General features: G+C 40.2%; 1 protein-coding gene across 2 annotated transcripts in view; it reads left to right on the top strand.

The window, feature by feature from the left end:
- The window catches only part of LOC128691554 (synaptotagmin-7), a 330,949-nt gene that overhangs the window by 101,041 nt on the left and 217,408 nt on the right, over positions 1-12,500 (top strand). The window contains exon 1 of one of the 2 annotated variants that reach the window (XM_070088884.1): positions 1,101-1,146. The exons of the other annotated variant lie outside the window; for it this stretch is intronic. Coding sequence (XP_069944985.1) covers positions 1,128-1,146 — 19 coding nt within the window. The 5' untranslated portion in view covers positions 1,101-1,127. Of the gene's footprint in view, positions 1-1,100; positions 1,147-12,500 lie in introns of those variants that run through there. 2 annotated transcript variants of the gene reach the window in all.

The raw sequence follows: 12,500 nt of genomic DNA, 5'->3' as shown, positions 1-12,500 counted from the left end.
TATTTCCTGTCCTTTACTGCCACCTTTATTGATATATTTGGTCGAGAGTGCAAAACCATTTATTTGGTAACAGTATAAAACCATTTATTTTGTGTCAGTGATAAAAGTCTCTTTTTTTTTTACCTCCCACAGTTACCAGGAGTAGGAACTTCCCTTTTCCTTCTCTTCTCTCCCTCTAGCTTTCTCTTCCATCTCAATTTCCACCAATTCCTTTTCCCCCTTCCTCTCCCACCTTTTCTCTCCTTTTTGTCACCTTGTTAACTTTCTAAGTTATTCTAAAGCTTCTATTCGACCAGTAGTTCCCTCTCTACAATTTATTTTTTTTACCAGAAGTTACTAACATTTATTCTCAACTTTTACCAAGAGTGAAGAGTGTTGTTCCCTCACCCCTTCCCTCATACCAACATTGTCTACCCTCGTGTACTCTGGAACAGTTTCCCCTTTTCCCCTCAGTTATCACTAGTCTCCCCTCATGCCCTCAGTTATCAGTAGTTAGCAGTTTCCTTTCATGCCCTCAATTATCAGGTGTTTTCTCATGTGCACTCAGTTATTAACGGTTTCCTAACTTATCCTCAGTTATCAACAGTCACTTGTCTCCCCCTAACACTCTGGAACTCCCACCACTTGCCAGTCTCCCCTTCTCCCCCTTCCCCTTGCTCGCTCCTCGCCATATGCCAAATCTCATTTATAAAACAGAAACAAGCTGGAGATCCTTGTCCGCTGGTGCAGCCGAGCGCCTGAAATTGCCTTTGTCCTCCCTCTGAGAGAGAGAGAAAATGGGTTTTGGACCTTGTAGTATTTCCAGCTTCCACCCCATGTCAACAAGACTTGGTAATGTGCCCGTTACAGGTAAAACCAATGTGTACTCTGCAATTCTCAGTTTAGTCAAGATTGGTTTAATTTCTGCCTTGACGTGAAACCGGAGATTAATAGCTTTAATAGTCGAAGAAATCAGTGGCTATTGAGAGAAAATGGGAGGTGGTGTTGCGGAGGCTGGGGGGGGAGGGGGGTGGAACCGAGAGGGAAGATGAGAGGGAAGCGACGATGCTCGGGTGGCGGAGGGCTTTAAAGGGTTTGATTCCACAGGTGAGCTCTCAGTACCGGGCTAGCCCAGGGTGCGGGAGGACATGGGGAAGTCCTACTCAGGTGCCATACTACATTGATTCCCTGAACGTTTAAGTGTCGTTGTCGCTCACCTGTGGCAGCGCTGCTTCGCCCGGGAGCTCTCAACAAGGATAAGAGCGCAACTACGCCTGGGGCTCAAGATTATACCAAGGAAGCTTCATCCTGAGTGAACAATAAGCGAAATTTTACTGCCAAGAGACATTGTCTTCCAAGAATGATTTGCTGTGTAGGGCGCTGCCAGGAATGTGCTTAACGGGTGCTAGAGATGTGCTAAACAGGTGACAGCGATTAAACTTAGGAGAGTCAGGATGTGATTGAGGCATACAATGGATGTGCTAAAGGTGTAATAGTGACCTGCTCTAGGGGTGCCAGGGATGTGCCAGAAATATGCCAAGGATGTGCTTTAGTGGAAACAGATTTTTTTTGTTGAGGGAAGCCAAAGATGTGTTTCAAGGGTACCAGGAATGTGTTTGACAGCTAATAACAGAAGTGTCTCAAGGGTGCTAGAGATGTGAATGGTGTCAGGGACGTGAGGAGAGCCAGGGGTGTGAGGGGTGCTAGGGATGTGAAGAGTGCTAAGGATGTGAGGGGTGCCAAGAGTGTACCTGAAGAATAAATGAAATAAGTATTCGTCTGATATTCAAGGCATATATTTTTAAACGTGATATCTTGAAGTGAGGCGCAATACGTTATATGGCTTCTTATTATGTAGTTACTTAGTGTTCTATATTGTTATCAGTGACAGGGCCCATCACTGTTTACACTGTTATGAAGCCACACGCTATTAATAAGCGGCCCCAGTCTCAGATCAGTCAGGCTGTTGGTAACCGCAAATAGTGATGTAACAACAGCTGATCCTGTGCTAAGACCCACACACATTGCAAGGTGTAGTGTTTCACACGCAACATTCTCGTAATTATTCTCCTTTTGAGTGCAGTGCCTGTACCCTGTAGGATACATACGGATGTTGCAGTCGGAGGGTAATCTGAATTGTCATGTCATCACACTTCAGACAAGACAGAGATTGATTGCTTTCTTGACAGAATTATGCTGACATCACAAAATTAGATTACCTTTCGACAGGGTGCAGGTACTGACCTTCCTACCTCCGAAAATCTAGTCTAGTTAACCAGTTTCCCTGAATTCCTTCATGATAGTTATCTTGCTCACACCCCAACAGCATACCCATTAAAAATCATGTCTCTATTCACTCTTATCTAGCACACTCACACAAGCTTGCTGGATTCTCAGGCCCCTAAAACTCGAAGCCTTCTCCTCTCCCTTCAACCATTCCTTGGACGATACCTACCCGTCGTCCTTCCTTTCTTCCACTTCAGATATATATGCTTTCTTCGTCATCCTATCCCTCTCCGTAAGTAAGTATATAATCTAGTCACAAAGTGACTTATTTCCACTTGGGTCCTCATAATACTTTATTATTAACATAATTAGTTTCAATAAAAGTCAATTATGATTAATAACAGTAAAAATAAAATAAAATGAGTAAATCAAACACCTGAACGTGAATTTCACGAGCATGAAAAATAATTCAGTTGAATATAAGTATAAAAGAAATCGGTTGTTTCATTTTCTATAGATTACTTCATTAGGAACTTCTTAGCTCTCTAAGAAGTCTCGCTTTTGCTAATACCGGCCTTGAAATGATCAAGCAACCCATTACACTCCTTTACTGCGATGCTATAGGAAAACTTTGAGATCTGGCCACTTACTGTAGGCCCTACGAAACTCTTCACTTTCTCTTAGTACCATACTGGCTTTGGCTTCTAACCTTCATCAAATCTGCAGAAAGATATTCTGGACGCTGATTGTGAACAATTGTGTATACATGATTTAGCTTCAGCTGCCTTTCCCTATCTGCAATATTAGGCATTTTCAGTTACTGTAATTCATCCTGGCCAAAATGTTCCTTTAGTCCCAAGTGTAGGGTGAATATCACCATCCTAATTTGTAGTCCGTCTTACTGTTTTGTTATTGTTGTTGATGGGGCCGAGTTTCATGAAGAATAAGAATGATCTACATGAGATTGTTTAGGAGTTAAACATAGAGTCTTGCGAGCCTCAGTAGGTAGGCACTGTGCCTGTCTATAGAACTTTAACCTGGCATTTGTTCTTTTTGCTATCTTCTTTGCTATCAGTTCTAATACTCTTCGATTAGCGGGTATGTGCAGATATTTCACTGAAGGTACTGTTATGATGGTTCCCTTTACAAAGAACGTTAAAAGTATTTCCTCTCTACGGGACTCTAATTCCAGTGATTGTATATTAGTTACATCCTTTGGCGTCTTTAACTGAGACAAGGAGAACACTGTGATCTAAATAAAATATAAATATACAAGTAAGACAGATAGGCATGTTACTTCCAGAATACTTCCTCTCTAGCTGTCCCAAAACTACCTCAATAATTCCTCTTCACCATCCTTGAATTATACCCTTGGTGACCCCACATTGCTCCTTAATTTCTACGTTCCGATTTCTCTGTATAATATTCACACCATACTTTGCTTTCAAACATATCTTCATTGCGTCTAGCCTCCTCTCTGCAGCCTTCAGAACGCATGCCTCACCCATATAAAGTGATACATTCCATTTTTGCCTTCAAATAAAAAATAACAACTTTCCACAGATGCCTCAACACACAACCCACCTTTTCCCATCTTCTGTGCTTCGAAAAGAGTGAAAATTTTTTTTTAACGTTCTTGTAACTCTTTTTCGTTTACAGTATCCATCTATAGTAACTTAGTCGTGATCCTCAAGTTTCAAACTGTCTTTCACAATAAACTACTCTGATTATAGCATCTCGTGAGAGTGCGCATCTTCAGCTCTGGGACTGGAGTGAGTGCAAATCACTGAACAATCTCCAATTTCTGAACGTGGTTTCGCTGTTGAGGGGTTCCTTGTTGATACTGCTTATTGTAAGATAATGCTGACGTAATTTGCATACAGAACAATTAAGTCGTAAAACTTACTTGTTCGAGCCCCACCAGTACCGTGGTTTGTAGTCGTTGTGTCACGATTTCGTGAGTCTTGTATACAGAATCTTCAAGATTTTATAATGAGGTTTCTGGTCTGAAATGTGCTAGTTTTGAGTAGACTGCCGAAGTTATAACGTTGATGTGTCCTCTGGCAATGTGTTTTGCGTCATGTTCACTCACACATCTTTTTTTTCTTTGGTCGATGATTGCAGTTTCACCCCTCACAATTTGTATGCCATCTTTAATTTCCCTCTTCCCTCCTTGAGTTGTGTGACCATTAATTTACTCGTACTGAATTCCAGCAGTAGTGTGTTGACTCCGGCAGTATCTTAGTCTTCCCAGAAGCCTTCTCTGACCCTTCCCGTTTGCATCCATATTCAAAAAAAGAACAAAAAAGTCACAATACCGTGACTGGAATAATACACAGATAAACCGCACATAGGTAAGAGAAGCTTATGATGAGACGTTTCTGTTAGACTTCCGGGTTATATCTGTATTCTTATTCAAAATTCCACATCGTCGGCAAACAGAGCCAACAAGGGATTCGTTGCCCCTTTGGCAGGTCATTATATATACAGAAAAAATATTGGCTCTGGTACTAAATCCTTGAACCTCTCCTGTGCTTGCCCTTCCTTCCGTACTGTCACTCACTGTCAACTGTCTTTCGGGTACTCTTGATTCACTCCTGTCTGATTTACGCCAGTCTGTCTAGATTTTATATCAATCTTGAGTAGCGATATGTGTAAAATGATGTGATTAATCTGTCTCACTTGCTTTATCTCAGCAGTTCTGGCGTTGAAACTCCAGTAGGTTCCTCTGAGAGGATCTCTCGTACTTGAATCTTTACTGTCTTCATAGACAAGGCCTCTCTTCACTATGTGCTTCACTGTTCTCTAGTCACACTTCACTGTTACTCTATCCAGATTGCATGTACGTTACTCCACAGAGAATGCGTGTTCATTATTCCACACAGAATGCATGTTACTTATTCCACACAGAATGCAAGTCCGTTACTCCGTTACTTACAAGCTTAACCTGTACTGCTGATGTTATTATGTTAACATATGCTTCAGGAGAGAGGAATGTGGCAGTGGTTATTACCAGGTGCTTTTCCACTAATGTTTGTATGAGCTCCCCCCCCGTCCCCCACCCCTTTCCCCTTCACATGATAATTAGACTTAAATTTCTGTAACCACTTATCCGGCTATTACTGAAGTTCATCCAGACCTCTCCGTAGCCTTTTATTCTCCTCAATTTAAATACCTCTCACTATCTTCGCATCATTTGCAAATAAGGATATGTATGTATGTATGTATATATGTATGTATGTATGTATGTATGTATGTATGTATGTATGTATGTATGTATGTACGTAACGTATATATATATATATATATATATATATATATATATATATATATATATATATATATATATATATATATATATATATACATAAAATGTATGTGTGTGTGTGTGTGATTGCAAAACAATCCCAGACAGGCAATCTTAACAATGCAAGACAGGCCCGGGGGGAAGAGTGGAAATCTTTAGCTCAATTACTTTCACACTTCTCAGTGCGTTATCAGGAGCTGTGCAATGTAGCAAGGGTAACAACAGGAGAAACAGGGTAAATTTTCAGAGTATGGTAGCGCGGTGGAACCGTGCTACCATTCTCTCCCGGCAAGGGTTACTAGCCCCTTGCCGGGAGCAAGAGGCTAGTAACCCCTTCTTTTGTATAAATTAATAAATTTTCTTGTTAAGTCACCCTGCTGGTTCGTTGAAAACATATATGTGTGTGTGTGTGTGTGTGTGTGTGTGTGTGTGTGTGTGTGTGTGTGTGTATGAGCTCATCCAGTCTGATTTTTTACCCATTATTTTTAATTAAACTATTACCCCGATATTACCATGTCCTGCAGCCGACTTAATATTGAAATAAGGAAAATTACTTATTTCGCCCTGGTAATTAGGCAATCTTATTTTTTGTCACTTCGATGTCTAAAAAAGCAATTTTACTTAAATGACGTTCCAAACATCTCCATCAATACAAAAATTTTGGGCATCGCTATAATTATTTTAAACTTATCTAAAATAATTAAAATTTAATATATATATATATATATATATATATATATATATATATATATATATATATATATATATATATATATATATATATATATATATATATATATATATATATATATATATATATATATATATATATATATATATATATATATATATATATATATATATATATTTATATATATATATATATATTCACATATATATATCGAAGTAACAAATATATATATATATATATATATATATATATATATATATATATATATATATATATATATATGCAACTATGCAGCCACGGAAACAGTGAGAAATTAAATGAAGCAGTGAGATAGTGAAACTGTGAGATAGTGAAAAAGTGAGATACTGAAACAGTGAGATACTGATGCAGTGAGATAGTGAAGCAGTGAGATACTGAACAGTGAGATATTGAAGCAGTGAGATGATATATATTTAAGAAGCAGTGAAACAATGAATATGTTTCTCTAATTGATAGAATTGTTAGAAGAAAGTTTTAAGTCTCTTTCCTCGCTGAAAAAAGCTGAAATACACGTTACTGAAATTCATGTTACTGAAATTCATGTTACTGAAATACGTGTAACTGAAATACATGTTACTGAAATATGCGTTACTGAAATTCATGTTACTGAAATATACGTGATTTAAATACGCGCTACTGAAATACGTGTTACTGAAATACACGTTGCTGAAATACATGTCGCTAAAATACACGTTACTGAAATACACGTTGCTGAAATCACCATAAGAAAAGAAATCTGGTATGATGGTCCTCTCAGTATAGTGTAAATAAAAACAACTTTATGTCCCCCACCAGATCAGTTCTCCTCCTCCCCCCCCGACCCGAAAAAAACTCCTAACTCCGTATAGTGCAAAATTTACTTCTGGCACAGCGAAGCCTGTGAAAAAGATTTGTTACACTGGCTTTCATGGGGACTGACTGGATGAAAAATACAACAACGTACACTGACACCTAAATCCACACACTTTATACATATATACGTATATAGACAGATAGGCATAGATAATGCATTCATGCTTAACCATTTGCAGGATTCAAACCTGTGAACTCTGCACCAAACTACACAGTACTGTGTGTGTGTGTGTGTGTGTGTGTGTGTGTGTAAGGTTAGGTTAGGTAAGATTTGACAGGAAACAGGACATGTGTTTTTTGACGCGGGTTTTTGTAATATGATGACCCGCTGCTGGAGCTTTTGGTCATCTGACCGAGGCCTTCTGCTGGCTAACCGGTCCACCCCTTTAAAATTTATGGTTATGATTATATCCATATCATCTTGTACTCACCTAATTGTGGTTGCAGGGGTTGAGTCGTGTGTGTGTGTGTGTGTGTGTGTGTGTGTGTGTGTGTGTGTGTGTGTGTGTGTGTGTGTGTGTGTGTGTGTGTGTGTGTGTGTGTGTGTATGTGTATATGTGTGTGTGTGTGTGTGTGTGTGTGTGTGTGTGTGTGTGTGTGTGTGTGTGTGTGTGTGTACTCACCTAGTTGAGGTTGCAGGGGTCGAGTCCGAGCTCCTGGCCCCGTGTGTGTGTGTCTGTGTGTGTGTGTATATGTGTGTGTGTGTGTGTATGTGTGTGTGTGTGTATGTGTGTGTGTGTGTGTGTGTGTACTCACCTAGTTGAGGTTGCAGGGGTCGAGTCCGAGCTCCTGGCCCCGTGTGTGTGTGTGTGTGTGTGTGTGTCTGTGTGTGTGTGTATGTGTGTGTGTGTGTGTGTATGTGTGTGTGTGTGTATGTGTGTGTGTGTGTGTGTGTGTGTGTGTGTAAGCACATAAAACATTTAGGTTTTCCTGTTTATTTTTTTCACTGTGTTTTTTTATACATGACGCAAATAAATTGTTAGATTAGACACGTATTGAAATTCATAATTAAGTCTACATACATATCTTGTCTTATTGAGAAAAGTTTTTTTTTTCTGTCTTTCAAAGTCAAGCTAATTCAGTTTTTCTTCTCATTCTGCTACCTATTTTTTTCTTTATCTTTCCGGAGAGTGACACATGACCCATCATGTTAAACGCCGCAGGTCACATGAACCATTATGTTAAACGCCGCAGGACACATGACCCATCATGTTAAACGCCGCAGCTCACATGAATCATTATGTTAAACGCCGCCGGACACATGACCCATTATGTTAAACGCCGCATGACACATGAACCATTATGTTAAACGCCGCAGGACACATGGCCCATCATGTTAAACGCCGCAGGTCACATGAATCATTATGTTAAACGCCGCAGGACACATGACCCATCATGTTAAACGCCGCGCTCACATGAATCATTATGTTAAACGCCGCAGGACACATGACCCATCATGTTAAACGCCGCAGCTCACATGAATCATTATGTTAAACGCCGCCGGACACATGACCCATTATGTTAAACGCCGCATGACACATGACCCAGCATGTTAAACGCCACAGGACACATGACCCATCATGTTAAACGCCGCAGCTCACATGAACCATTATGTTAAACGCCGCAGGACACATGACCCATCAAGTTAAACGCCGCAGGTCACATGAATCATTATGTTAAACGCCGCAGGACACATGACCCATCATGTTAAACGCCGCAGCTCACATGAATCATTATGTTAAACGCCGCAGGACACATGACCCATCATGTTAAACGCCGCAGCTCACATGAACCATTATGTTAAACGCCGCAGGACACATGACCCATTATGTTAAACGCCGCATGACACATGACCCAGCATGTTAAACGCTACAGGACACGTGACCCATCATGTTAAACGCCTCTGGACAAGCCAAAGGAGTTTTCGTAGGAGCATACAGGGAGTGGTTTGTGTTTCTCAGAGCATATCCACTGAGAAATATCTCTCTCTGCATATACATCGAGAGGTATGTAGTTCTCACGATATATACATCCAAAGATTCTAATTTTTAACTTGAGTCTCTCCGTTTATATTCTCCGAGAGAAGTGTATACCTCACGGTATACACATGTTTCTCTGCGTATATACACCAAGAGGTATGTATCTCTACGTTTATACAATGTGAGGTTTATCTCTCTCAGGGTATATATACTGTCAGGTCATGTACACTGAGTGGTATGTATATCTCGATGTAAATTCACCGAGTGGTGTGTATCTTTCATGGCTTATACACCGATAGGTATATATCTCTAAGTATATATCTCTCTCTGGGTATACACACAGATAAATCGTATCTCATAGTGTATATACACCAAGATATGTATATATGCGTATTTACAGACATGTGTATGTAAGTCTTAAAGAGTGTATCATTTTGTATGCCTAATGTATATACAGCGAATGGTGTATATCTGATAAGGTATAGCATCGAGATGTTCATCTCTAACGGTATATACACCGAGAGATGTGTATCTCTAGGTATATACATGAAGAGGTATGATTCTTCCAATGTGCATACACACAGCGGTATGTATATCGCAATGTATATTTACTCTGAGTTGTGCATATCTCAGTGTGTGTATACACCGGGGGCTATGTATCTCTCACAGAGGATATACACCTGTGGCTATGTATCTCTTAGAGGATATACACCGGGGGCTATGTATCTCTCAGAGGATATACACCTGTGGCTATGTATCTCTTAGAGGATATACACCGGGGGCTATGTATCTCTCAGAGGATATACACCGGGGGCTATGTATCTCTCAGAGGATATACACGGGGGTCCATGTATCTCTCAGAGGATATACACCGGGGGCTATGTTTTTCTCAGAGGATATACACCGGGGTCTATGTATCTCTCAGAGGATGTTCACCGGGGGCTATGTGTCTCTCAGAGGATATACACAGAGAAATGTGTATTCCGCACTCTCTTTAAATCTCAAATTTGGAATTGGACATTTCTTGATTGGTAATGCAGAGGAGACGTACAGCCTCACTGACCATCATGTAGTAGACAAGCTTGAAACCAAACAAGCTATCCAACCAGGATTTCGAGAGAGGTTTTTTTTTTTAATGTTTTTATTTTTTTATTTTTTTTTTTATTTTATACGTTGAAAAAGATTGGGAGAAGATATATTGTAATCATTCTGTTCTATTGTTTGGAGTGGGAGGAGGGGAGGGTAGGGGAAGCAAGGGATGGGAAGGGGAGAAGAGAGAGAGAAATGGGGAGAGGAGATATGGGATAAGAGAGGGAAATGGAGTGCTTGGGAAAGGAATGGTGGGAAGGGAGAAAACTGGGGGATCTGGAAGGGGAAAAAAGGGGTGGAAGGGAATAGGTGAGAAAGGGAAGATAAAGGGGGAAAAGCTGGGAAGGTGATGGAAGTCAGGTAAAAGAAGAGAAAGGGAGGAAAAAGAAATGAGGAAATAAATTTGACACTGTTCTCAGAGGTGTGTTGTTCCATGAGTTCAGGAACAGTAAGTGACACTTGTCACCCTCACCTACATGTGTTCAGGAACAGTAAGTGACCCTTGTCACCCTCACCTACATGTGTTCAGGAACAGTAAGTGACCCTTGTCACCCTCGCCTACATGTGTTCAGGAACAGTAAGTGACCCTTGTCACCCTCACCTACATGTGTTCAGGAACAGTAAGTGACCCTTGTCACCCTCGCCTACATGTGTTCAGGAACAGTAAGTGACCCTTGTCACCCTCGCCTACATGTGTTCAGGAACAGTAAGTGACCCTTGTCACCCTCGCCTACATGTGTTCAGGAACAGTAAGTGACCACTGTCACCTTCACCTACATGTGTTTCACCTACGCAGTAAGCTTCGTCAGGCGAAACATTTCATCAGTAAAGATACCCAACTGTTGTACATGCGTCTTAATCTTCAACATGCCGGCATTTTATATCATTTTCAACACAGCAACAACTTTCAAGTCGCTACTAAGCTGCCACTGGTGTTTCTCATACTTAATGCAGATCAAAATCTGCACCAAGTTGTCGTACGTTTCCTTTGTGGACTGCATAATCAACTGGAATTGATGGCCACTAGTTGTCAACATTTAACAAAACAGCCTTTAAATTTGAACTGTCTCCTTTCATCAAGATTGTGAATAATATTTAGAGTTGCCATCAGACCATCGATGTCGTTGTAGGTTATAAACCAGGTCACCTTCCACGAAGAAGAATGGGAAAAAAATTCGGCCTTACTCTGTGATAGTTCTAAATCTCTGAAAAGGTTGTTTAATTCAATCTGAGTTATACGCGTTCTAGGTTCTTGCAAAGTTGAAGACTCACAGGTTTCCGTCATCCTCTTTGAGTATAAGTTTGTGGGAACAAGAATGGGTAGTCCTTCACCGTGAGGTACCGAGCGTATGGCAGAAGGTATAATAGGATATTGTGCAATCCACTTTTTGACTGGAGGCACCATTGCTTATGTGATCAGTTGGCTGCCTCCACACCATAGACAAGAGGCATAGATTTCATTTTCCTATTCAACCACTGACGAAAGTGTCTGGAGCCCAGCTCTTGGCCTGAGCTCCAGTATTACAACCAAAATAAAGATGATAGGCTTTCCTAATCACGACATTTATAGAACACATTTGCGATACAGGAGTCAATTCTCAACAAAAATAACAAAAGTTGTCTGCACTCTTCGCGCAATTACGAGGCATCATTGTCTAAATTTGGCTGAAAAAAAATAATGTCAGAAGCAAACACTAAAAAGAGTTTGACATGTGTGAACTGAATGACTTCTGGGAATGAAGTTATGCAATCCAGTTAGTATTGTGACGTAATAACTGAACTGTAAGTGAATTATCTATTTTCTGTCATTAGAATTGCCAAAAAAACAGAGCCCAGATCATAAAAAGTTGTACAATTGGTAGTTCATTCAATACAATCTTGTCTCCCACCTTCCTTACACAAAAATAAAACTTAAACATAGAGCCAAGGAGGAATATAGGAAACTGTTTGCATTTTTTTTTTTTTAACAATTGTGATTTGTGGGTCTGAATCAAGAGCCTTTTCCCTGTAAATTTTGTTTATCTTCCTCCCTTTACAAGTCAACGCTAACAGCAACAGCCTGAGTCTATGCCTTTATAAATAGAGCCAATTTACAATTTAAAGCATCATTTCCGTAGTCAGTGGCCCAAAATTTGTAAAGAATGACTAGTTTTATTTCCGAATTATTTTGGATGTAGACCAATGTGACTTGTGACACTCACTAGAGTAACAACAGGTGATACTCACAAGAGTAGCAACAGATGGCACTCTCGAGAGTAGCAGTAGGTGGCACTCTCGAGAGTAGCAACAGGTGGCGCTCTCGAGAGTAGCAGTAGGTGACACTCTCCAGAGAAGCAAC

This window comes from Cherax quadricarinatus, chromosome 26 (assembly GCF_038502225.1).
Source record: "Cherax quadricarinatus isolate ZL_2023a chromosome 26, ASM3850222v1, whole genome shotgun sequence".
Taxonomy (NCBI): Eukaryota; Metazoa; Arthropoda; class Malacostraca; order Decapoda; family Parastacidae; genus Cherax; species Cherax quadricarinatus.
Note: the sequence above shows the minus strand (reverse complement) of the source record. Positions and strands in the feature narration are given on the sequence as shown.